This window comes from Solanum dulcamara, chromosome 1 (assembly GCF_947179165.1).
Source record: "Solanum dulcamara chromosome 1, daSolDulc1.2, whole genome shotgun sequence".
NCBI classification, from domain to species: Eukaryota; Viridiplantae; Streptophyta; class Magnoliopsida; order Solanales; family Solanaceae; genus Solanum; species Solanum dulcamara.
Window position 1 is genome coordinate 80,399,097 of NC_077237.1, and position 27,893 is coordinate 80,426,989.

The 27,893-nt window shown below is 36.5% G+C and overlaps 1 protein-coding gene across 1 annotated transcript; it reads right to left on the minus strand.

The window, feature by feature from the left end:
* Positions 1–1,513: 1,513 nt before the first annotated feature.
* Positions 1,514–27,535, minus strand: LOC129879894 (exocyst complex component SEC5A-like). The gene is made up of 22 exons (XM_055953630.1): positions 27,072–27,535; positions 26,003–26,157; positions 25,827–25,912; positions 22,627–22,821; positions 22,409–22,536; positions 22,124–22,282; positions 21,192–21,296; positions 16,844–16,918; positions 15,084–15,221; positions 14,795–14,986; positions 13,129–13,272; positions 8,479–8,605; positions 8,193–8,403; positions 6,860–6,975; positions 6,550–6,778; positions 4,224–4,317; positions 3,504–3,581; positions 3,363–3,419; positions 3,017–3,166; positions 2,449–2,664; positions 1,980–2,199; positions 1,514–1,789 (listed from the first exon to the last, which is right to left on the minus strand). Exons 1-21 carry the CDS (start codon positions 27,438–27,440, stop codon positions 1,987–1,989), a joined length of 3,237 nt encoding a protein of 1,078 aa, XP_055809605.1. The 5' UTR covers positions 27,441–27,535; the 3' UTR covers positions 1,514–1,789; positions 1,980–1,986.
* Positions 27,536–27,893: the final 358 nt, after the last annotated feature.

Here is a 27,893-nt window from a genome sequence, read left to right on the forward strand (position 1 = left end):
TAAAACTTTGAAAAAATTATTTGGGTGAACACTTTTTAATAAATAATTATTGATTTTAGCGATATTTTTTTATTTATTATCATTTATAGCAATACTATGATAATTCTGTTATGTATTAAAAGTGAATTATACATACAATTAAAAATGTATTATAAGTGTTTTAAAATATATTATGTTTGTTTGATAAGAAATTGACACAATATATTAAAAGTGTATTAAAATGTGCGATAAATATATAATCCATGAATAAAGCTTGTATTATATGTGTTTTATAAGTACTCTTCTGTAATATGTATTAAAATTATATTATATATGTATTATAAATGTTCCGCGAAAAAAATATTATTTTTATAAATGATAAATATTTTTTTTAATATAGCATATTTAGGTAAGTTTCCGAAAAACTTTTATATCAAGAAACATGGAGGAGAAAAGACGAAAAGCGGCCATTAAAAATTACATAACCTAATTTCATAAGAATAGTAGGATTATAGAGTTATATACTTTAAAGTTCATAACCAACCTATATATCTGTTGAGTATTTTATAAACATTTTTTCTTAAGAAGGTATGAAATAAAATATTTTTATTACACAGACATTCTCGTTAATTTCCCAATAAAGAAATTCTTTGTGGGCATTTATTGACTTCAAGTCCACTTCTTATTTTATCTTTGAATTGATTTTACTTATGTCTACTTCAATGTGATGTAACAAGAGAGGATAAATTAACTTAATTGGATTAGCTTTATGTTTGCAAGCTATATTATTTTATGTTTTTTTGTTTGTTTTGGTTTGCTCATAAATATCAAACTATTTGTCCTTTAATTGAAAATCCAATGGTCAAGATGTTACCATCCAAATTATAGTGCACAATTTCAAATCTTGGTTGTATATGCAACACCAAATTTTACACACATGTAGTCCAATTACATTTGGTTGTTCTTTTTTCAGTTGCAGTGTATATTCTTTTTTAATTTTATTTTATATGACATGGAATTAATTTGTTGTAAGGTGCTACCTTATTATCATGATTAGAGATGAGGTGGGTAAATTAGGCGACAATGGAATGTCACTTTGTAGAATTTGTTTTTTTTTACGTCCACTAAGAAAATCATTTTCCTCGTTTTTAAACTTATCAGCCTAGAGAAAATGTTTTTCCAACAATTTGACTAACGAACATAGGAAAATGTTTCCTCCGTACTGAACGCGAATGTGACAACAGAAACTTTACTCTTTCAATGGTTAATCTGGATATGCAAAATATAAGAACAATATGAATTGGATGAGTAACTCTCCCGTTTTCATCTCAACTTTACAACAACAACAACAACAACCCAGTGAAATCCCACATTGTGGGGTCTGGGGAGGGTAGAGTGTACGCAGACCTGACTCCTACCAATGTAGACTTTCTGGCAAGAAAATGCAGAAACTGAATGTGCTTTTATGAAAACAGAAAATTACCCAAAGAGGATTACCTTGCTTCCCAGTTCCCACCATTATTGTGCTGACCAATTCTTTCTTCAAAGATTATATTAGATGAGAGCCAGCTGAAGGACTTGTACAAGGTCAAGTAAAATGGAAGCCATGAAAGTCAACAAACAACTTGCAGGATACACCTACACATTATTTTGTCAAATCATTTCTGGACTTTGTGTTTCACAGCTAAATGAAGAGGCTTCCCCACTGTGACGTTCGAAATATGGGACGAAAAGCGCAACACATTATAAACAGGAAATAAGGCTGTCTTCCAATTGCAATCATCCTTTATATTGTTAAAATCAACTCATCCTGAAAAAGCAAACGAATTAGAATGAGGATTGTGATTATGGTTTCATTATCAGCAACACTGAAATTAAAATTAGGCTTGTGATTATAGTGAAATTATCAGGAAATTGTCAATATCGTTAATGTAAAGTTACTATAATACAACTGCCACAAGCATTATGGGAGATTGACTTTGAGAAAAGAAAATGGATACCTCTAATTTATCGTCGCCTTTGTTTGGAGTAGCTTGGGGGTCCAACACTTTGAGATCCTCTACTGGGAGAATCCATTGATCCTCTAAAAGAAGCATAAGCTGCTTTTGCTGAATCTGGGACAGAATCCAGAGGAATTGACTCCACAAAGCATGCCGTATTGATTCGAGTCCTCTCAAGTTCAGATTGAAGTAGCTCAGAACTATACTGCTGTGCAAGAGCCTGTGAAATTGGGAATAATCCCAAGGCATGTAAGAAAAGGTGGTGAAACACTTTAATGACAATGTCTAAACTAGATAATTTGATGCAAGGCAAATATCATAGCCAACAGAAAATTTGCTGGCTGGACTGAACCTTGTGATAATAAACAATATGCTGCAAGAAAATTTATGTCCTAACAATGTCTAAAGCAGATTGCATAGGACATGACACAAAATCTGGAAAAAAGTCGATAGAGAAAGTATTTCATACAATCAGGTCATCAGGTGATACATTCCCCCCTTGCTGCCTTTCATCCTGAAGTACATCATCATTTCCACGTGTTTGCCGACGACTATGACTTGGAGTCTCAATAGTCTCTGGGACACTCTCAGTTGCTTTCTCTAAAAGGACCCCTTGTAAAGTTTTCAGAGACTCCCTTGCTTCATGTGTAAAATAAGTATTCAATATGGTCTCAAAATAATCAAGCTGCAGGATTAAGCCATACAGACTATCAGAGACAACACCACGCAGTTAGTCATGGGAGAGCATGACCTATCCATTTCAGTTCCCTGTTTTAATCTATCAACTTTCAGTAGTCCTTAAAAATATTTAGAGAAACAAATGCAAGAACATGGACTCTGAACCTCCCTCTCTACGTTTTTGTTTTAAGTATATTTCTGCTTCTACTTGTTGCAACCAGCGTAAAAGCTTAAGCAATACAAATGCCCTCAACAAAACAAAAGCAAAAAAAAAAAAAAAAATTGTATTTGCACCTTCCAAAAAGAAGGTTTCTAACAGCAAAAAAGTGATTCCAGGAAGCACTAACAATTTAACTGACCTCAAGCATAAGCTGACAAAAGCCGTTCACATCTAATACTGTAAAATCTGTTTCTTGGTTTTCATGGAAAAGGCTTAAGAAAGTGTCTATTAGGCCTTCAACAAGAATACCAAGTGTCTTATCCAACAGAGGCTTACAACCGGCAAAGACCTGTAAGAAAAAAACCAAAATTAGAAAGTTAGACTGAGCAATGCGGGAGAGAATGGTATAAGAAAATCACCATGTAAAGATAGATTTTGAGATTTAGAACTTTTTAAACTATGCACCAGATAAATCAATTAAAATTTCCGTCTACCCAAATTATGAACGAGCAACGATATCCCCAGAAAAGCATTGGAGAATTTACCTCTGCATGTACAGCAACTAAAGTGTGTAGTAAATCCACAGCAGCATCTCGTACTCCCTGCAACACATAGAGAATCGTGCTATCATTCCAAGTGGAAAACACTTTCTGTTATAGAAGGCCAAAATGAGAAAGACGTCTCACCTTAACTGCTGGTGCAGCACCCCATTGTACACCACTCTCCAACAAATAGTTTACAGCAGCTGTTCTGAACAAATTTCTCTGACAAAATATTTCCAAAAATAGAATATTTAGGAATCCTCCAATCAGGGACAAGGCAAAGTTTAAGAGCAATCCTCTGTCGTTTTAGAAAAGTCTACTCCACCAATATCAAGCACAAAGCATCAATATCTTGTTGTCAGCTTTTGGATTTTTCAGGTTACTCCGTTGCTTCACCTCCCAATTATTGAGGATCAAGTCAACAGGGGTCTCTGTATGTGGGGTGGGGTGGGGGGTTAATATAGGCAGAGAGGCTATCTGGACAGCTTGGTATTCCTTGAGGATACTGGTAGAGTTAACATCTTAAAGTCACATCGTTTAGGAAAAAAAGAAGTAAAAGGACAGGAGAATACTAAAAAGGGGAACAGACACTTTTTAAGTGACAACAAGGAGCATGAACCTTTTAAAGTTATGAAAGTAAGAATGTTCTTAAGTCATTTCTTTCAAAAGGCACAGGTTTCTCTGATTATAACTAACAAGTTGTGCATCTAGCATAGTGCTTTGTGCACCATTCATATGCTTGGTATTCCTACAGACATGTACTTTAAATTTACTTCGGAAAATTTCTTTAAGAATTCTCGATTACAATAACAAGTGGAAACCATAATGAAACAAAACAGAAGGATCTCCATTACAAATGAATACCTTTGCCAAAGTATACTGCTCAAGAACATTCTCTTCAAGCCCAGAGAAAGATGTAATGAGATCTTGCATATCAGCGTCCTCTTCATCCTTGCCCCTACAGTAGCACAGCACTTTAGCATCAGTGCTAGCAAAGGTGAAAAACATAGAAAAACGCCAAGTATCTTCTACAACTTTCTACATCACACCCTTTGAGGTGCGTCCCTTCCTCGGAACTCGCATAAACGTGGGATGCTTTGTGCACTGAGCTACCCCTTACCCCTAACTTCTACGGCTTTATTAAGTACAAAGCGAGAGCTGAAGTAAACAGAAAAACGTAGAATAAAAACAAAGCTATATACATATTATGTAGTCCAAGAAAAAACAACTATGAATACAAATAATTCTATGGAGAGAGAGAATCTGGAGTGCAAATTCAATGACGTGATGCGTGAGAGGAGGTGGAATTGAAGATCGATACGCAAGTCATACCCAAGGGAGGAAGTTTCAAGTATCTTGGGTCAATAATCCAAGAAAACTGAGGAGATTGACGATGATGTCACACATCGTACTAGAGCAACGGTGGGTGAAATGCAGGCCTGCGGCTGGGTGTTGTGTGATAAGAATGTGTCACCAAATCATAAGGGTAAGAGTGTTGGCCAGTAAGAACGCATACATTCAGAATATGAAGGCAGTAGAGATGAGGATGCTCAGATGGATGTGTGGGCATACTAGGAGAGATAAGATTACGAATGGAGTTATGCAGGACAAGGTAGGAATGGCCTCCGTGATGGCCAAGATGAGGAAAGTGAGGTTGAGATGATTCGAACATTTGAAGTGGAGGTGCACTAATGCACCGGTAAGGAGATGTGAGAGGTTGGCTATCGTAGGTTTTAAAAGAGGTAGAGGTAGGCCAAAGAAGAACTGAGAGTGGTGATAGACAGAACATTACACATCTTCGAGGACATAGCGCTAGATAGAAAGGTATGGAGATCGAGGATTAAGATAGAAGGGTAATAGATACCAGAATATTTCGTACTTTTATGTGGGAGAGACAGGGGGGTAGTCTCCTCTTCTCATCTTCTCCTTATTTAGTAGTACTATTTAGTATCCGCATAGTATCTTATTCTTTAATTTTACTACTACTAATTTTTTTACCTCTCCCCTGGAGCTCCCACCTTTCTTGCTCCCTTGATAACTCAAACTCACAACGAGGTGAAGAGTGTTTACCATTTGAACAATCCCCTTTTTGCTCCATTTGCTTTGTGTATTACTATATTGTTGTTGCTATAATCCTTTCCTTCCTGCTTTGATTTTACTTTTTTTGAGCTGATGATCTATTGAAAGCATCCTCTCTACCCCACAAAAAATAGGAATAAGGTTTGCGTACATCCTACTCTCCCCAACCTCCACTTGTGGGACTACTCTGGGTATGTTCTTGTAATACAAATAATTCTCTAGACCAAAGGATTGAAAAACTTAATAAATTGGAATATATGAAGAAAACCATGTCAATCAATTTCAATAATCATTTAAATTTATGATAAAGATTTTCCAATCCAATACAGATTAGGGACTAGTTAAGATTACTTAGTGTCTAATTTCCTATTCATAATCACTAAAATTATCCTACAATCAGTATAGTACTTTGTCATTTCCCTTTTATTGTTCAGTGTTGTTCTATTTATGAAAGAGCCCAAGAACATAGAGGTACATGCAGCGCCTGTGCTAAAGCATTGCTTAAGCAAGATAAAGTGCTTAGACTGCATTGCACCGACCCTCAAGAATGAAGTGCATCTCAGGTGGGGCTTTAAAGACACTAGATAGTATGATGTTAATTAATGTTAGGTAGCTCGACAAAATGTTATTCTGTCAAAGTGTAAAGATGAGATGACTGTCAAAATAACTATTCAAGTGAACATTTTAGGTCCTAATGGTGCATCACTACTTCATTGTTCAGAGAAAGCTTTCAAAGTCCTGGGGAAAGAAAAAGTTTTCCAACTACAAAGTTAAGAGATAAGCCTTAAAAAAAAAAAATTAGTTTCGTGGTTATCTTATAGAAAGTATTTCTGTAAGCTAACAGAAGAGGTTTGGAAAATAAACTCCTATTGCCCATCGAATTGCAAACTCTTTAGGCAATCAACCTGGACATAGTTCTGCAACTCATTGATATAACGAAGTACCCGTAATCCTATCAACCCTCATTGAGTAGATTGTTCCCAATGTTTCTGACATTACATTCGACAGAAGAAATCATACAAAGTAGACAAGCTAAACAGTACTACAGAGCTACTTGTACTGCTTAACTTGATTTAAAAGCTATAAAAGTACTCAAGAGCTATTTTTGTACCTCGACTGCAGCCAAGTTCGTCTGTACTTGCTGTACAATTCATGAGCAAGTTCGTCTTTGAAAAATCCAATATTGCTTACAACCATCAGCAACTGTCGATGTGGATTAACAATACTTCCTGGAAGAGGATCCAATGATTTATCTTCTGGTTCAGCATGTCCGTTTTGAAAATGTGAACTCTCTCTGTCATATTCGTTCAGAAGTTGATTGCCAATGTGGCCCAGCTGGCCTAATTAGAGTGTAAAATTTTGTATTATCTTCCAAAGTCTATCAACTACTGAAATGCTGAGGTATCAACTGCTTTACATACCGGCAAAATTAAGCAAACAGTTCAAAAAGGCAAGTCTAACAGATTCCTGAATTTCTTGAAGCAGCAAGAATATGTCCTCTAACTTCATAGCCTCATTCTTCAAAGACTGGATCATTCTGGAAAGAACAAAAATACAGAAATGAGTGTACAATAATCGACCAACTGTTCATACATTTTGCAAAATTCATTCCGAGTAACAATTTCAAGTCTGTTTCCTTTAGGCCTATATTAAAGTGCCCAAACAACGTAAAAAGACAAGAGGCACTACATCTTCGCTGAGAAGAAATTATATATCTGCTAAAAATAGAGCCAAAAAAGGATCTTTTGTGTATAATCCTGCATAATCTTGAATGTTATCAGTTCTGGTACATAGACCAAATACTACAATGCAAGCAAGAGTTCCCAAATTCATGGAGATATAGAACAACATATAAGTCATCATGTTTGCTTATCCGTCATTTGAGTCTCCAATAATTACAAATCGGATTTGGCCTATGGACAAATATGCAAAGTAATAGCAATGAGACTTCCCAATATCATGCTAAGAGTAGCTAGGATTTCCAGAAGAAGATGTCATTCAGAATTGTTTCACTTATAAAGCATTCAAGGAGGAGTTGTCATAATAATTAATGGTATTGTAAAGATATGGCACCTGCACCTAACTCAACTCCAAAAGCTAGTTCATGAGAGGGGGATTGCCAAAGTCTCCCTTCACGCCCAGGCCCAACTAGAGCATGGCCTGGGAGCCCAAACGGGGATGGACCTGACACTGATATCATGTAAAGATATGGCACCTGGACCTAACTCAACCACAAAAGCTAGCTCATGAGGGAAAGGTTGCTCAAGTCCATACAAGCAGACCACCAGTCCATTCCCCAACTAGGAACTTTTACCCACTCTAACAGGTACCAATAAGCACAACTCGTTACAGCAAGTCAATAAGTATCACCAAACCACAGAACAATTCAAATCAAATCAAATCCCCCTTAGTATGAATTTGGACACGAGTGTGTGTCATTAGCACTGAGGAAACATGAAAGTCTATTTTTAACATACATATTTCTTCGCGAGCCTGTGTATCCTTGAATCTGTCCTGATAGCTTCACAAACACATACATTTGGATGCACGTATTGTAATTTTAAAATAATTGACTCTAAAATAAATGACTTCCTGACAAACATTAAAGGCAATTTAACAAGTGTTTTGCATATTGAAAAGAAGTTAGCTAGGGAAAAACCCTTCAGCTTAGCGCAGTATGTAGCAGGAGGATTAGATCACATGCACAGTTATGTTTAAATAAAATTACAGCATTTTGTGACATGCTTAACTTACGTATTGATCTGATCCATTGCAAATGTGATAATTGAACGGAAAGCCAGAGGCAAGGAAGAAATTGTATATGGAGATCTGTTCCTTTCTAAGATAGATACTGGGATCCAGGTCTCATCTTTTGTTATCTTCTCAGTGGTAATGCGCATCCAGGAACAGAGCCTCAATATATAAATTTTTGTGACCTCAGACTGAAGTGCGCGCAATGCGATAACTGTTAATCACCAGAGAAATCACTTGGAAACATTTCACAGACAATAGCATACGTCAACTTGGAAAATTAACATACCAGCAACTGGAGGTGCTGATTCTTTGGCTTCAAATGCGCGGCATGCTTTAGATATCTCTTTTATGGCATCACTCATGTATGGGCAAAGAATATTTGATTCTTCAAGATCTCGAAATGCATTCTGAACCTGTGAGTAATTTCAACATGCCATGATATGCATTAGGAAGAAGCATGATACATATTAAATCACAAAAGCTTATCCGATCTACTAGAAAAAACTCCAAATTGATTTCAAATCCATTGTAAGCTAAATCAGAATAATACCACGTTTGGCAAGCTTCTGGGAAGCTAAAAATGTTTTTTTTTTCTTCCAAAAAGTGCTTATTTTAGGAAGTTGAGGTGTTTGGCCAAACGTTTACGGGGAAAATTAGTGCTTTGAGTAGTAGCAGAAGATGTTTTTCATAAGCTAAAAGAAACACAAATTACTGCTCTAATATTGCCAAAAGTGTTTTTCAAATTGATTAGCCAAACACAAACGGCTTCTCTCCAAAAGTACTTCGAAAAAACACTTCTGACAAAAAGCACTTTGCAAAATAAGAAGATTTTAGAAGTTTGACCAAACATATTATACAAGACACGAGAGGATATATAAGCTAGCAGCATGTATGATAAAACTGAAAACATAAGATATAAAGCTGGCACCACCGAGATAGAAGAGAGGTAAAACTCAAACCATGAATGTCTATCTCCTAAAAAGTTTTGACATAAGATAGTGAGATCAAAGAGAGATGAAGAGTATATTTCACTCAAGTTCTCAATACAAGACACGAGGATAACTGTACAAATTTTTATAGACAAACAGACAGAAGCCTTAGCTACATTCATATGATTAGGTCTACTAAAAAAGAAGGACGTCATGAAGAATATGAGGGTTAAAAATTGTACGGTCTAGATGGTATTCCATGTAAAAACATGGAAATGGCCAGAAGAAAGAACAGTAACACGCCAAACCAAATTCAATGTTATATCATGGAGTAAAAAAGGTCAAACGACCGAAGAGAGAGCATGTCGGTTTCAGTATATATCAAAAAAGGAGATACTCAAAATTGTACATACTGCTACAGTATTAGACTTACGATCCGATCCATAGATTGAAATTTGGGAAAGAACTCACAGGTGCATAGCCAATGAACATTGGATTATGCCAGAGCACACTTCTGACCTCCTAAGCTGGGAGATTCTCTGTGAACAGAGTATACAACTGGGGGCTTAGAGGAAGTGCAGGAAGATCCAGTGGACCTTGGAGAACAATATGGAAAAGTGTGGCCCCAACCAAGGTGAAGTGCTTCATTTGGCTGGTTGCTAGGAAGAAGTGTCTAACTCATGAGGCTATAGCATCCAGATGTCTCCTTTGCAAAGAGGCTTTGGAGACCAACAAGCATCTGTTCATACATTGTAAAGTAACTGCACAGGTGTGGGCTTTGTTTACTAGCATAGCCAATGAACATTGGATTATGCCAGAGCACACTTCTGACCTCCTAAGCTGTTGGATCAAATGGGGAGGCAGCAAGAGTCAGAAAAGATGGTGGAGAACAGTTCCAGCATGTATTTGGTGGATTATATGGAAAGAAAGGAATCAAAGAATTTCTCAAGGAAAGGAATGTACAATGCAGGAGATCAAATGGAAAGTAATTACCACTTTAGGCTTTTGGTGTAAAGAACGGGATATAGAAAAGGAAGTCCAATTAGTGGACTTCATAGGCTCTTTGTAAGTGTTGTTTTGTATTTTTTATTTCCTTGTAATGTCTTTTGGAGGTGGCCAGCATTGCCCTTACTGCTGAGGAATACAAAAGTTACCAGTTTCAAAAAAAAAAAATTGGGAAAGAACTATAGGGCATAGATTTAGGGACATTATAAGGGTGATAGAGACAAGTGTGGCTCATGCCTAGTACTACAGTAGAGTTTATATGTTTGCTAAGAAGAATTTATAAGAAGAGGAAGAAGGATATTCACAGAGAAAGCATACAATAGAGTGCCAAGAAAGTTCTTCAATAATAGGTCTTGGTATGAAAGGAATCCATATCAAATACGTATATAAATTCCATAAAAAGATAAATATGACTGACTAGTCACAAATTTGAGAACAATGAGAGAGAAAGGTCCTTGGCGTGAAAAGAATCCATATCAAAATATAAATTCCATCGACTATTAATATGAATGGAAGATCCCAATTATGAGAATAATGAGAGAGGAGATACAGAGTAGTGGTTAGACCAGCTATGTTGTATGGGGAGAAGTGTTGTCTAGTTAAGAACCCCCAAATTCAGAAAATGAAGGTGGCGGAGATTAGGATGTTCTGATAGATGTGTGGGTTTACTATGAGAGATAGGACTAAAAATGAGGATATCCGGGATAAAGTGGGAGTGACTTCGGTGGAAGACCAAATGCGGGAAGCGAGGTTGAGATGGTTCGGGCATGTGATGAGGAGATGTACCGATGCCCCCGTACGGAGGTGTGAGAGGTTGGCTATGTATGGATTGAGGAGAGGTAGAGGTAGACCGAAGCAGTATTGAGGAGAGGTTATAAGACAGGGCATAGCACAGTTGTAGCTACCTAGGACATGACTTTTGATAGGAAGTTGTGGAGTACACGCCTACACGGTTAAGGTAGAAAGTTAGTAGATAGGAGTGCATTATCTTGTTGCCCTTACTAGTAGTCATAGGACTACTCTAGTAGTTTCTTGTTCTTCAATTTCTATTGCCATCTATGGTTTCGTGTTAGTTCGATTATAGTTTTATTTTGTTGAAGTACTATTCTGCTACTATTTGTTGTTTTGTTACTACATGTTTTCTATTGTACTTCCATTATGTCTTTTTCTAGCCTATTTCTGTCTTGGGCCGAGGATCTATCGAAAATAGTCTCTCTACCTCACTCTTGAGATAGAGTTAAGGTTTGCGTACACTCTACCCTTCCCAGACCCATTTTGTGGGAATACACAGGGTATGTTGTTGTTGAGATACAAAGACCGTGGATGTAAACCAAGGATTTGCCTTGAAACTTTGCTTGTTTATCCTAGATGAGCTAATTAATAGCTTTTGGAATGAGGTTCTATGGTGCATGCCTTTTGCAAATGATATTATTTTAATTAACGAAACTAGTAAGGGAGTCAAACAAAAACACTCTAGAGATCATGGATTTTAGAAAAGTAGAAGCAAGACATAATTTACGGATAGCGACATCCATAACAACAAAATGAAGAAAGATTGAATGGAATTATTGGAGCCCAAACGCGCACAATTCAGATTTCTAGACTCAATCTTCTAGGAGAATGGAAATGATAGATGACGAAGTAACATATAGAACTAAAATAGGAGATTTGAAATGGAGGGAGGTCAACTTCTATGCAGTAGGAAGATGACTATAAAGAGTTTAAAAAATCCTAGAAAACAGTGCTAAGACCAGCAATATCCATGGGAGTGAATGTCAAGCATCTAAGACCAAATTATCCACAATATCAATGTTGTAAAAATGCAGTATTTTGAGATAGAAATAAAATCACACAAGATTAGAAATAACCACATTAAGTAGAGAGCACAAGTAGCACATATAGAGTATAAAAAAAGAAGTCACTTGTGATGGTTTAGCCATATATAACGTAAACCTCCAAATGCACTGGTTTGTGTGTGAGACTATATGAAGATTGAATATGTTTAAAGGGATGAAATAGACCTAAAATCATATGGATGAAAGTTCTCAGAAAACCTACGATCTCCCGAAATCAATGAAGATTTAACTAAGAATATAATAAAATATAGGCATACCAACTAGTTGGGACTAATACTTAGCTATTGTTGTTGTCACATTTGCATTAGGTATGATATATGTCTGAAGAAACGGTAAGAAACTTTTATCAGTACACCTATAAGTGAGGGATTTAGAGATCGTCTAATTTTAAAGAACTCTTAATTTACACTAAAATGAACATTTAGCAGTATTAGAATTAAATGGGACTAAGTAGAAAGTGATGGATATAGAGATTCACATAATAGATGTGCTACATCCCATAAAAAGAAAAAAGAAAGAGCTTAAATTGTCTATAAACTTGTGGCTTAAATTGTCTATAAACTTGTGGCATAAATCTAAGGATCCTTTATTCTGGAATCATCATGAGATATTATATTTTGCAGGAAAGCCATTTCTAACTACCTGATTGTCTTTGTCTTTCGATGAGGTCTAAGATAGTCCATTTTAATCCGGATTGTGATAGTCCGATTCTCTTCTGAATTAGGCAGTAATGGTACTGTTGTCTCAACAGAAAGTGATACAAAAGGTAAAAGATAAAGACCAATTTTAGCTGGCCTAACAATTGAGAACTAAGAGCCTGTTTGGATTGGCTTATTTCAGGTGCTTTTAAGCCAAAATAGCTTTTAAGCAGTTTTGTAGTGTTTGGGTAAAAAAGTGCTTATAAGCACTTGTTTTTAAGCCAAAATAACAAAAATAAGCCAAAAGCCACAAGTTAGAATTTCTAACTTATGGATTTTGGCTTATAAGTCATAAGCCAAAAGCCCAATCCAAACAGGCTCTAAGTCCCTCAGAAACAACAACTACTCCATCAACAGCCAGATAAGGGAAACAACTAGGTGCATAGATGTCTCAAAGTAAACTAACCTACTGCAACTTACTCTCCTGCCATCAAGAGGAAGCATTTACCTCGGATCCATAAGCTGATAAAGTACTCTGCAACATCCCAGCAACTTCATCAAGAGAATGACTACAGTACTTTCCATCTCCTACTTTTTCTTCAGTTCTCTTTGCAGAGACATTGACATTTGAATCAGATGACACTTGGGAAGCCTATTTACAAGAAAAGAACCATTAAATCAAAGAGCTAGAAAATGGAAGCAAGCAACAAATCATAATAGAAAAGACTGCAAAATTAATGTGCATCCCCGAAATTGGAGAAGCAACAAATTTCTCTAGTAAACGAGAAAAATTGGTAATTACTATATCTATCCCCAGAAATTACCAATTTAAAAACAAATTCTAGTCATTTATGCAGCTGTCAATGGATATACCACTTGAAGTTGCCAAATAGTACAAAAAGAATGAAAGAGAAACTATAATTAAAAGCTATGTTGCACGGACTCTTCAAAAATGTCAACGGGTGCATGTCGGATTCTCCAAAAGTAGTGTATTTTTGGAGAATCCGACACAGGTGTGGCATCCAAAGTGAAGAGTCCGCACAACTTAGATTAAAAGGAATAAGATAGATGGCCGTCACCGATGGACACAACCAAAATTCAGTGCGGCAATGGTGCGGCAGATTTCAGCTATCTAATCATGGGTGCTTGTTTTCATAGTGCCAAGAAACCCAATGGTTGAGGTTCGGAAGTGTGCTATTTCACAGTACTACTAACAAAAAAAGTGGCAGGAAAGTAACGACACTGAAAAATAAATGGGTAACGTTGAAAGTACTGTGAAATTTGCTGTCTACATGGCTGTTTTGCATCAATAGAATGCTCGGGAGAGGCAAATTAATTCTTATATGCTAAATCAACTTCACAAAAATGTGAGACCCGGAGAAGAATCACTTATGATGAACTGTAGCAAAAATCAAGGAACCTTTATTTGTATCCAGACTGAATTACCTAATGCAATTGGATTATATTTTACAATCCCTGTTGGTCTACTTATTGTGTATGGGACTTAAACCCTTTTCCGGAAGCAATAAAATTTCATAGCATTATGCTTCAACTGGCCTGTGTTAATGACCATCATTCAGATGCTTACCCTTTTCATCAAACCTCCAAGTTAAAAAAAAAATTAAAAAATTTCAATATCTATCTTAAAATGCCCACAACATCTAAACTTAGAAAATTTACATCATAAGACCATTGACTTTTCAATATTACAGAGATTTTGCATACTCTCTATAATCAGCACTCGTTTTTGAAGAGTGAGTTCTCCTAGAAACATGCAAATCAACCCATCTGATTTAAGTTGGACAAGATGAAAGCACAAGATATATTCCTATATTTAATTAATTTCAAACTTACATAAGAAAAGTTTTACATGTCCCATGACTTCAACATGTGTAAGCAAACTAGTCTGAGTTAAGTGGTCCAAAATCGCCCCTAGTAATGGATTCTGAAAAAACAAATTTAAAGGGGAAACAAAACAAGATCGACTACATATAGCAAGTAGTGATTTATCATTTTTTTTCCAAAAGTGTATCATAGCCTCAAATTTACTCCACAAAAGCTACCACGTCACTGACTTGGTAGAATGGTAAATGACAGAGTATATCTTAATCTTATCTTAGAATATATGGACCGACCTGATGAATAATGTGAAAAGGGTAAGAGAGTCTCATTACCTTAGCAAATTTCCCACTGAACACCGAAACAGAAACTTTCCAGAAGGCAGGTACATGATGGATAACAACAGCAGTCAACCTACGTATATACTTTCCTCTAAAAGCATCACCTTGTTCACCAGTCATCTCTAACAGTTCCAAATCACCAGGAAGATTTGTATTTCCAAGAGATGCAGAGTAATCAATGTCTGACTGACCATCATTTATAACATTTAATAAGGATAAGGATCATTAATAAGTAGTCGAATTGATACTCAACAGCTTTCCAATAACAGGCAGTCATGCTTACGGAATGGTTCAGATCTTGCTGAATTTGCCTCCATTTTGCATCATATAAAGCTCTGGCTTTCATCTCATTCTGTAAATTCTCCATCCTAGCTTCATGATCTAAAGAACATTTCTCAAGCAAGCCTCGAATTCTGTGGTTCTGAAAAGTAGCAGAATTACATCTAAAGTTTTTTCCTATTGTAGATAAGTCAGAATCAAATGCCATCCATAAAGCAAGATAACATTTACCACATCCATAAGGGGAAACACTATTACACTGTCTTAAAGGGGGGAATACAATGCCAATCATTCTTGGGAGAGAAGAGGTTTTTTTTCAGAACATACCCTACATTTTCCTGTCCTATGAGAATTAAGCAATTAAAAGCCAGATTTCTTAAACATGACAAGCATAGAAGTTCAGACGAGAAAGATAGAGAACAAAGCTAGAAGTACTAATGTTACAATATGTTTTGCTATTGATTAGTTAAGAGCAATGAAAACCTTGAAACAGTATAAGATCAGTTTGTTAGAATTAAAACAATGAGAAGATAAAGAGTCTTTAAGGGACTCACTATCTTCTTTATTTATCCCAATAGCTGATTCTTAATCAACAGTAAAGACAATGTTAAACTTCTTAAATGTTTTTTATTGGCATAAAATAACTTAAAGAACTGACCAAAAAGAATATCTTTTTAAAATATAGTCGGCCTTTTGTAGAACAAAGATCACAACAAACAACTGACTTAAAATATCTTACCAGGTTTTAGACTTTATTGAATGCAAATGGTGGGATTAATATGAATCTCTGTAAAACTAGTGCTGATCTTAAGCCAAATTTTTCTTTTAGCTTTCTCTTTTCCTTGAATCTTTTTTGAGTGACACATGGAAATGGGAGAGACAAATTAAGGGTCTATTCACTGTAAGATCCATCATACATAACTGAGAAGGGAGAACAAGATTTCTCTCAGTCCTCAATATAGATCTCCAGAACACCATGCACATATGATTTTTGCATTATTAGCATCACGACTACATACTTACACGTGAGAATCTAATAAAGAGGAAGATAACTCAAGTTAGAGGGTGTTCCATGAGTAAGAGAGCAGGGTATCCACGAAAGACATGATCGTTATTACTTCTGGTACTAACCCAAAAATTTTGTAGTTACTTCATTGACAAGTGGCACATCAACTATGGAATATAATATGGAATCTGTTTGGTAATTGAAATGGGTGAAGCGGATTACAGGTTACCATATAAAAATGTGCTGCACAGCTTGGCTTTCAGGAGCAAAGGGAAGATAAGTAAAGCTTGGGAAATGACCCCTGTGAACTGACGTAGACCACATGGAAAGAAAAAAATTGATGTTTGTAGAGATTTAGTAGTCTTCAATGTTTATCTAAAGTTTGAAGCACTTATGCATAGAGAACAGGCTACCCTTTGTAAAGTATCACATTTTTTAATGAAAAGTTCACTTTTTCTATAGCTCTTGAATACGAAATTCTCCCCATTAGTTTACATCAAATGTTATCACCTTGGTCCAATTTTTTTTAAACGTTGACCTTGAGAGAATCAACAAAAATTAGGGCTCTAAAAGCCAACAACTAAACAGCATTTAAAGAGGGGGAGGGGGGAGGTAGCGCTGAGGGATCCAAACCTAACACTTTCCAGCAAAGGGTATTGGATCTTGTGGGAGCAGAGCACCCCCAACCCCCTCTAATCCACCCTAAGCATAATGCTAATATGAAACAAAAAGGATGATATCGGATTTAGATGCTTCACCTGTATATTTAAGTAGTGCCATACAGGATCTGATTCAGGTTCCAACTCCAACAAGAGCCTCACTATATTTTCAAGCTACAAAAAGCATTCAGAAATCGCACATAAGTAAAAAGTGAAGTTTGAAATCTCAAAACTATTTAACAACTAATATATGAGTAAAATTGTCAGCATTTAAAAGGTTGAATGATTATTGAGATGTTTAGTTGAATGAATATTGAGATCTGATTCACCTTAACACAAGCAAGATAATAACAACATACCCAGTGTGATCCCACAAGTGGGGAACACAAGCAAGACAACGAATACATAATTACTAAATCTTCCATCAAGTATAAGTGGAATTGCTACAATTTTTATTGGCTTCCCTCATGTACTACAAAGATAGATTTATAGTCCAGTAGGTGTTTTCCTCTTTCCAATACCGCATGCCCCACAGTATCAGCAGATCATTAGAAGTGTTTTACATCTAACTAACACTCTTGGTTGAGAAGCAAAATGGTACATTCGATTCTGGATAGACATCAAAAACCTTTACTAGTGATTGAACTAGGATGAATAGGAAGCTACCATGTCAAAAAGGAGCAGTAAATGCCACATACTTCAGTGTGATTGCAATTTGCAAATCAACATCATCCAGCATTGTTCCATTGCATAAATGAATTTGCATCCAATGTAAACACAGCATAGTAATGGTCTCGGAATTGACATTTGACAGATGATATTGGTCCATAAAATGTGCACTAACAAATAAGATAGAGGTAATAGGTAAACGAACTGAGTTTACTTTGTTGCATCCTTAACGTTATTAAGCTTAAGCAACCTTTCCGTGAGACTGAGGAGTCATCTCTAAGAAGCTCTTGGTAGATTTATGGAACCTACTTTCCTCTTCATTCTTCCTCCTTTTGTCTTCCTTCACTGCAACAATTTCATATATTTTTTTAAAAGCTGGTAATGTCGTATTCCTCAGCATTAAGGACATGCTGGCAACCTCAAGAGAGAATTACAAACTAGGAGAAAATATTACAAAGAACCTAAAAGATCTACTATCTGTTCAACTTAATCTATACAATCCTCTTTACACCAAAATAAAAGGGATATAATACAATTCTATTTAACTTTATGAATGGAACTAAACCTATCCTCAGAACACAACTGTCCACCATATGCATGCTGGGATTACTTTCCACTATTTCTTTTGACTCTTGCTCCCACCCCTCAAAATCCAACAGCTCAATAAATCAGCAATATGTTCTGGCATTGACCAGTTTATTTCTGCAGGACTTAGAATAGTGACCGATCTGTGAAGTGAATTTGCAATGCAAAAACAGGTTGTTGTTAAGTCTCTTCTGCCTCGTTACAAAACGAACATCTGGAAACTATTTGAGACCCCCTTCTTTTCATCCTATCCTGTGTTAGACAGCCTAGCCACCATCTAGAAAAAATATTTAACCTTAGCTGGTGCCCAACTTTTCCAGATCTGTTCCCATGGTCCTGTTTCCCATCCTGGTTGCTCCCTCACCTCTTTTTTATATAATCTGTTCGCTGAGAATTTGCCATCACTAGCATGCCTCAACTGATTGTATCTGAAGTTGGAGAAGTTCCTTTGAAGGTGCTGACTTCTTGTAATAGTTGATCTACTCTATCCATCTCCCAATCATTCAAATATCTCCTAAATTGAATATCACACCCACTAGTGGACCAAGTTTCAACCACTGCAGCCTTAGGCTATGTTGCTCAGACTCTCCAAAATTATTGTCGCACCCCTGTCAGATTCTCAAAAATGACTACTTTTGGAGTATCCAACACGCTCCCGTCGATATTTTTGAAGAGTCCAAGTAACATATGCCTTAGGGTTAGAGACAAAGAAAAGAGATCAAGGTAAGAGTTCTTCAATGCCGCCAGGCCATTCCATTCATCCATCCCAAAAAGAATTATGTTACCATTTATGAGTAACATTCTCCAAGAGTTTGGTTCAAAGACCCCTTATTGACCTCCAAACTGAAATTCCATAAATACTAGTGACAATATTGCACCATGGCCTGCTCTGCCCATACTTGTTCTGAATAACCTCCTTCCACTATTTCTCCACTGACACTTCATCATTAAACATTCATTCTGCAACCTCAGTGCATTTTGGAAAATCCGACATGTGTGTGGAAACAATTTTGGAGAGTCCGAGCAACGTAGCTGATACCAAGACCACCTGAGTTCTTGCTAAACTGTTGTCCATTTAGCTTAGTGCATACCCTTACCTTCCTATTTCCCAAGCCACTAAAAATCCCTTCTCAATTTGTCTAGCTTCTTGACCACTCTGGAAGGTATTGGAAATATATACATAACATAGGTTGGTAATGAATCTAGTACTGCATTTATCAAGAACAATTTCATATGTTCTTTTTTGTCTACAGAATATTTAGAACTTTATATTGACACATAACAATGTGTTTGGAAACTAAAGACAGAAAATGTTAAGGAACAAAATGCAAGGAGAAAATGAAAGTAATTCTTCTCTTTATTCAATTGTAGAAGTCGAGTGAAGGAAAGTTTTGTCTCCTTACCATCCCAAAAAAGAGACTATGAGGACAATGATTTTCCTCAATTCTAATGTCTTTCCTCTTCTTATGAAGATTAAGAAAGAGAAAGGAAAATTTATATTCTTCCAATCATTCCTAGTCTTTTGCACTAGTACTTTTTGGCTGCAAAACCTTCACAGTGTTTTAACCCACATGAGAAACAAATCACTATGATGAAGTAGTTGGAGTTAGCTATGCAGATCATATCTCCATTTCTTGATTTTCTTCTAACTAGAGCCATGATTATAATAAATCGACAAATGAGTATATAATCATCACTTTACACTTTCCTCTCTCTATGGTATTGATAATAGTTCTTTATCAAACAGAGAAAAGAAGTAATGACAATAGTTACATGTGACTCAGCATGCATCTGAACGAACTCAATATGCACCTAAATGCCATGGCACTAAAACTGGCACCTATTTGGTGCTTTATTTTCCATTTTATCCGCATAGATATCCGCATATCACTAGGGGAGTCTAAATCCAGTTCTGGTGCCACTTCTCAAACTCATGACCCTCATGACCTCAATCAAATTTGTTTTGTTGTCTCTATTTCTCACGTAAAATTAAAATTTTGTCGGTGTTGTCGGAGTGCAAATATTATCACTAGTTTAGCTCTTTTTTTTCGTAACACTACACAGAATGAATTGATAAATGTAGATGGAACTGGGGATTTTGTATAGGAGCTGGGTATTTTGCTTCCCCTTTTCAGGGGAAAGAAAAATGTTCCATGGGAAGCAAGAGATGGAAACTTCTATGGAAAGCTATTTGAATTTAACATAGCCAATTCGTAAAACAGAGAAGCCAATTAACCATTCTAAGTTACTCTCAAGTTTATAGAAAGGAAAACACCAACTGATCCCTGCAAAACAGAAACAAATAGCCTAAAAAAACCTGAAATTAGATAAACGAGCAAGAAAGTAATTTCTATAAGCCAAGTGAACCAGAAATATGCAAGTTCCAGTTCTTTGATGAAGTATAATCCACTTCACATAATGGCATCCCAATCAAGCACGAGGAATAAGGTGGGATGGAAGAAGCAAACATATGGAACGTAACCTATAGAACTTGTTTTACAGAAATATTATTCTTCTCTCAAGGGATAGTATGATACCATATCATTGGTATCACAAAACTACTCCTGTGCAAAATTTGATGGACAGAACAAGGGCCATAATCCGGTGGTGGATCTACAACCTAATCTCAACCATCTTCATGTTTCAAATTACCCATCCAGATAAATGTTATTGGAACGGAATGGTCAAAAATAATCACTGGCTACCAAAACAGATTTGGATGTGTTATAGAAAGGGAGGGAGAGCAAAACCAATTGTAAGGACTACTGAGTATTTGTAAGTACGTACAGAAAAAAAAACAGGGGTAGATTTTAATATGTTAAATCCAGTCTTTCAACTATTACAGATTATACTGCAATATTCATGCAGCTCCTAACGCGGACTTTTCGGGCACATTTGGTTGGGGAACAAGTTATCCAGGGTTAATTATATCGGAATTAGTTATCCCCGCATTGTTATCCCACCCTCAATGTGGGATAAAAATAACACTACTGTCCCGGGATAAATTATCCCAGACAAACAAGGGATAAGCTCGTCCTAAAATTGATCCCCGGATTAGTTATCCCTTATCACTCGTACCAAACGAGCGCTTAGAGAACCAACATTCCACCATTATCTCATCTTGCACTTTCCATATATATATTACCTCTCAAAAAAAAACTCAAGTTGGTAAAATAACTAAAGGATGACTTACGTTTGTCAGGTCAATATTAGGATCTTCCAGAGACTTGTAAAGCATGCCTTTAAACTCTTGCATAACCTTTTCAACCTCCCCAACGACACGCTTCAAAATTCCTACCTGAAGAGGACACAAAATAATTTGTGACCAAAACAAAAGCAACACCTTTGAATAATGATGACAAAAATAACAAAAAAGGCAGAATCTATATGCAAAGAAGTAGAAAAAGTAAACAAAGAAACTTAAGTAATATTCAGAAAGATAACCTCAAGTTGTCAAGCATCATAAAAGTTAAGCGCACATTTTTACTACTAAATCAAACTAAAGACATCAAAAGCACGAAACTCGATCAAGTACCGGTTTACCATGTTAATGCCTACCCAAAGAATCTACATTTCAAGGAGCATAAACAACCTGCACTAGTCAGAAATAAGGGAGGCCTTAAAGCATTTCTTTTAAATAACCATGGAGCTATCAAACAACGCAATCAGGACATTTCTATTCATGTACATTGAGGTATACACAGATGGGTTAAGCAAAGAAAAGACGGTAATGCCTAGCATATAACATCAGCATTTGCCAAAATGTATGTCGTAGGAAGGGCCTCGCTGAAATTTACAAAGAAACTCTAAAAGAGTTAAGATTTTGCCACCCAAATTACTAGAGTTGAACATTGCCAACAGCCATGTACTAGCCTGGAGTATACTACGGTCTACGTTATTGCAGCCACAAGGTATCTTCAATTAATTGATTACTAAGACCAGGAAACATAGGGCGCCACACACGGAGAGACGTGTACATGCATAGCTGCAATAAACTTTAGCAAATTCTTGTGTAAATGTACTTATTTGCAGGATTTAGATCAATTTAAACAATTTCAAACAGAAAGCGAAATCCATTACTGGCAAGTGTAAAAGTCACAGAATAACTTATTAAGTCTTCCATACATGAGAAGGCAGCACAATTGAATTTGCTTTCCTGTACTCCCTGACTGCCAGGTCATATTCACCCTTACTAATGCTTTCACGAATGGTACTGGGTAAGTTAAACAATGTTCGGAACCTCTGAAGCATTCCTTGAACAGATCTTATCTTCTCAGCTTGAGCCTACACGGAAATGTTTCTATTTGTTACATACTAACAACAAAAGAAGAGTCAAAAAATCCACACCTTACAATAATCAACTTCACTAAATGTATGGAACTAAAAAATACAGCATCACATCCTATCTACCTGTCTTTCAAATAGTGACTCAAAAGCACGGTTAGCAATTGAATTGACTCCATGCATACAATCATATAAGTGTTTAGTTCCAGAACCTTCAGGGTCTTCCTCAATGCGTCTCAACTTTGATTCAATATCTATAGCAAAAGCATCAAACCCAATTAGATCTTCCAATGATAAATCAACGTAAGACGAAAACTCCATCCCAAACAAGATGTGAAGCTAACCATCAATCGTAGTTTTGCAAGATACAAAGCAATCAAAATTCTCTTTGACCAATTGTTTTTTCTGTTGCATACGCCCTTTAAGATCAGTCTTCAATGAAACAGAACCTGCCTCTAAGTCTGCTGCACCAGTATCTTGGTGGATTCGGGATAGAAACAATTTTGAGTCAAACTTCTCAGAAAAATAATTCAACCTCTCTGCAAAATTGACACAATATCTTGTAAAAAAATTCAGTTGATTAGAATCAAACATAACTCACCTGAGATTGAGAAACTATAGAAGGAAATCATAGTAGAAAGTGAAAATAGGAAACAAGTAGACAATGAACAAGATCCTGTAAGTTCTCGGGCTTTAAGCAAAGAGAGAGAAACGATGAGCATGATTTACAGAAATTAAAAAAATCACTTAACATCAACTATTCCCAAGAGAGAAAATTTTAAATATCTCGACTGAAAGGAGAGCGGAGAGGTACGAAGTTGCTTTGAAGATTCGTTGAACAGAGTTCAACTCATTCGAAGAGGTATCGACGATCGATGTCACACATCGCATTGGTGCGGCATGGATGAAATGGAGGCTTGTCTCTGGAGTTTTATGTGATAAGAAGGTACCACCTAGACTTAAAGGTAAATTCTATAGAGTGGTAGTTAGACCGCCTTGTTGTACGGGATGGAGTGTTGGCCAGTCAAGCACTCACATGAGCAAAAGATGCATGTTGCAGAGATGCAGATATTGAGATGGATGTATGGGCATACGAGAAGCGATTAGATTAGGAATGAGTTTATCAGGGAGAAGGTGGGAATGACCTCTGTGGCGGATAAGATGCGAGATTGCGATGGTTTGAGCGTGTGCAGAGAAGGTGCTATGACACCCCAGTAGGGAGGTGTGAGAGGCTGGTTGTTGGGGATTAACGGAGGGGTAGAGATTGGTCGAAGAAGCATTGAGGAGAGATGATTAGATAGGATATGACGCAGCTTTATATTATCAAGGATATGATTCTAGATAGGAAAAAGTGGAGGTCGTGGATTAGGATAGAGGAATAGGGGGGTGGAGGGTGTCTTGACGTGAGAAGGTTTAGGCTTGTTAGTGTTTATCGTAGTACTAGTTGTACCCTTGTAGTTCTTGTCATATGTTGTTATTGTGTATGATTATCATTACTTTACTATTGTTAGCGTTTTTTCGTGTAAACTTCGCATTGTTTTTCTTATTACTGATTGTGCTTTCTTCATTGTTTTCTTTTCATTTTACTTGGGTTTGATGCATTTGAGCCGAGGGTCTTTTGAAAACAGTCTCTCTATCTCCAATAGGTAGTGGTAAGGTTTGTGTACACTATACCCTCTCCAAACCCTACATAGTGGGATTTCACTGGGTTTCTTGTTGTTGTTGTTGTACAAAAATCACTTAACATATGAGAATTCAATATTTATGACATCAAACTTCAATAAAACTATTAATTTTAGCATCCAATATACAATAATGCCTGCATTAACCCAACAACTCAAATGTAAACATCATTAAGATGTAATTCTAACGAGGCCACTGAGATATAACTCCAGCCCTTAGTTTTCAATAGTCAACTATTAAAAGAACTGATTTGCAGTTTTTAATTGCAACAGAAAATGTACTAAGGGAACATGGAAAAGAAGTGTAGAATCAGAAGTAGCGGCAGAAGAAGGCTTGCATAAAATAAGAAGGAAGAGTCATTGTCTGAAGAAGAAAATGAGGACCAAAGAAGTAAATCAAAAGTGAAGCAACCTCTTCTCTCTTTCTCTTCTTTTTTCCCCTCATTTGAACTCAGATCCTAAAGAAATGGTAGATTCTCGCGTAGATCACTAGGCACTTTGCTATCTTAAGCACATCGCTCTTCTCATGAAGTGATAGCCCCTGGTTTCACATTACTCTGTCTCTTTAAGTGATAAAGCCATTAGTCATGGCATTTAACAGTGCCTAATATGCCTGAAGTAAAACAACAGGACAAACCCGTTGCTTGGTCTGTGGCTTACTGGTGGGACAAGGAGAATAAAAATAGTATGCCTAGAACTTGTACATCACAAATCTTATAATTTTGGATATGTACAAATTTTAGACATAATCACATCTCATGATCACAACCATCAAACTAAGCAAGGCATTCAGATTATGTACTACTCTAGAATGATATAGACCAATCTTCAATTTCAGTAAGTCTGTTCAATAGATTTAAAAATTGTTTGTTTATCTCTAAATCAATTACAGAATGTTTCATCACATTTCAAGGTAAGGGTATAAGATGGGGATTCACATGACTGCAACATCTTAACAGTCCAGAACTATCTCCATTAAGATGCTCCTTCTCACATAGGATCTATAGAAGAAACCCCTGTGGGCTTCCAACATGGAGGCAGGTGTTCTTTCCTTCTCTTTTCTTTTCCTTTTTTGGTGTGTGGGTTGGGGGGGGGTGACCTCTAAGGAATAGCTTCGGCATTTTCTTTTTAAAATATGTTCAGTCAAAGCACAGTTCTAGTGCACGTCATGCGTTTCTGTCCACCACCAAAGATATTCTCAAGATATGCAAGCATCACCAAGGGATTTCCACCAACAAATCTGAGGAAATAGTATAATCAGAAAATCATCCCGCTGTAGTCACCAGTTGTTAGGCTTGTCTGGTAATCTCAATGCCTATTTCGTACACATACAAAGTGCACTACAGCAGCATCCCCATGCTTTTTCCTCGACCACAAAATAATAATTTCCTAGTAGGATAGTAGAACATCACTCCCAAGGGATCCACAAGAAAGGAATGAAATGTCTTTGTCTTAATCTGCTTAGGAGCCTAAACATCCACATGCCTTACCATGTGAACATGAGATCATGATATATGTCTAGCTACAAGAACTATAAAGAGAACACAGCTACAGGCCTAAAGGATAATGCAGTAAAACAAGTTCAGTCAACTGTACTAACAGTAGGTGCCCACACTTGAATCCAGAAGCATCCAATCGCTGTAGGCACACAAAGTGCTATATCATCCACCATAGAAAGTGTATTATGAACAAAAATTTTGTCATTCAGATTAATCTCAAGATTTCCATTGCATAGCACATCCAATTCGGGATGTTAATTGAAAGAGGCTGATGATAAGGTATTTTCTGAGGGAATAGTAATGAATAAAGAAAGGCAAGGAAGCCCTAATACAATAAAGTAATTTGGTGACAGAATTAAGTACCGCGAGTTTTGGGGTCTAAATCGCCTACAGATGGGGAACTTGATGAGTGCTCACTGATCATCCTTAATGTTCTATTGTCAACTATCCTGTCAGTACAAAGCAGCTTCCCAGTTAGCACAAGACATTACCAGTGAACAATTTGAAATGCATTAAATGTAGAAGATGATAATAAATACCCCAATCTTAGAGGATCTATGCATTCCATGCCACGAGGGAAAGACTGCAAACTCTGAAGTGCCTTCTTTGCCAATGCCATCTTCTCCTCCTCAGCTTTAATTTGAATGGCTGGAATTGCTCTAGTCTCCCTCATCTCCCGAACATGGCGTCTTAGCTGGAAAAAGTTTTGATCGTTAAGTTCAGCATTCATTCGAGAATGCTTTAAACACTACTAGCCAAACAAAATTTCCTGCACACATTCTGATTTATAATGATAAAGAGCACTATTTATCTACTTCCACAAGGAATGTAACTTGAAATTTATATAGAAGACCTCACAAAATAAAACTGACTCCTTTAAATGAACTCCCAAATGTATGTGATACACAGTAATGTCTGATTAGTAAATAAGCAAGCATAGTCCTAACAAGGACATGCCACTAAAGCAAAGTCCCTTTTGGTGTTTATTTTTTTTCCAATACTTATTCCACACCACATGCTTCCACTAATACTTAGAAAGTGCTGTTAATCTTTAATATGCAAAATTACTACCAAAACAATATCATCATACCATATCCTACACCTTGACTAATTATCATAAATTCCTACTTTACATGGAACCACTTGTAAATTGTAAATATATTAGGCAAAGAAAAGTTACTGCTTTGCTATTCGTTGTCATGTTTCTCCCCCGCTAAATTTTTTCATTTTATTACTGCTTTGAATTGCTTGAACCGGGAGTCTTTTGGAAACAACCTCCCTACCTACCTTGGAGAGGTAGTGGTAAGGACTAGCTACACTCCCCAGACCCCACTTTGTGGGATTCACTGACTATGTTGTTGTTGTTGTTGTATTAAGCAAAGAAAATTAGCTCCTATCCATCGTAGTTTTTGAAGTTGAAACTTGAAAATTTGAGCTTTTGGAAGTCGTGATTTTTTGGAATTTGAAGTTGTGTTTGGGTTAGGTATAGAAAAAATTAAAGTTTTGTGAATGGAAGTGCCAAAAACTGGTGAATTCGAAAATATTTATCAAATATTCATGGTTTTAACTTTTCAAAATTTATCTATGGGAAAATGCTAGTTTAGATACCTCGTCTTCATCAACGCGTTTCCAGCAATCAGGTTCACCACCTTGCCATAGTTCATCATCATCCTTCCCAGCTCCTCTTGCAGCCCTTGTTTTCGAGGCACGTTTACTATCCTTCTTAGAGGATGCGTGGTCCTCATCCCCAGAGGAAATGCTGAGAATCTCTAAGTCCGAATCATCTTCATCGACCTCTTCTACTCCCTTCCTATGCTTCTGCTGCACTTTTCTGTTCGCCGTCGCATCCGTACTTCCCGTTCCTCTGCCGCCGCTCCTCATGTTCGGCTTCGCCGGTGGCTCTGACGGTTTCTTACCAGTTGTTTGCTCCTGCAATGCCATTCGTAAGAGCTCATCCTCGTCACTGTCGCTTGACATTTTTGCTCGTTTGAATTCGGCGATGCTAATTGATTGGTGTCAACAGTGAAATTGTAGAGGGAACTTAAATATGCCATGTTGAAACAAGTATGAAAAAGCGCAAATTTTTTCGTTGATCCTGTTTTTAAGACGAAACGAAAGACTTTTTCCATGGAGTATCTACTTTAAAATATTTTATTCCACTCATGTTATGAAAATATATTTGTATTAATATTCTTTTAAAAAAAAATAATCCAATGTTATTTTTAATACACTTAATCAAATAATGCATAAAAAATATATTTTCACAACTAATGCAAGCATTACTAATACATTTTATTTAACATTATTATTTTACCCTTTACCAAACGACTTCTTATTGAAAGTCTTCCTCTCTTATCGATCAATTGTTGTCTAGTTTCTTACTTCATATTGTTATCTTAGTTTTGTAACACCGCCGGAATTTATTGAAAA

Bases quoted from the DNA above. Each gene is read 5' to 3' on its own strand.
- LOC129879894 (XM_055953630.1), bottom strand. From the start codon at position 27,440: ATGTCAAGCGACAGTGACGAGGATGAGCTCTTACGAATGGCATTGCAG. The intron at 26,158-27,071 runs GTATCTAAACTA...AACTTTTTCCAG, and splicing joins AACGCGTTGATGAAGACGAG to CTAAGACGCCATGTTCGGGA. The intron at 3,420-3,503 runs GTGAGACGTCTT...TATGTGTTGCAG, and splicing joins GTGCTGCACCAGCAGTTAAG to GGAGTACGAGATGCTGCTGT.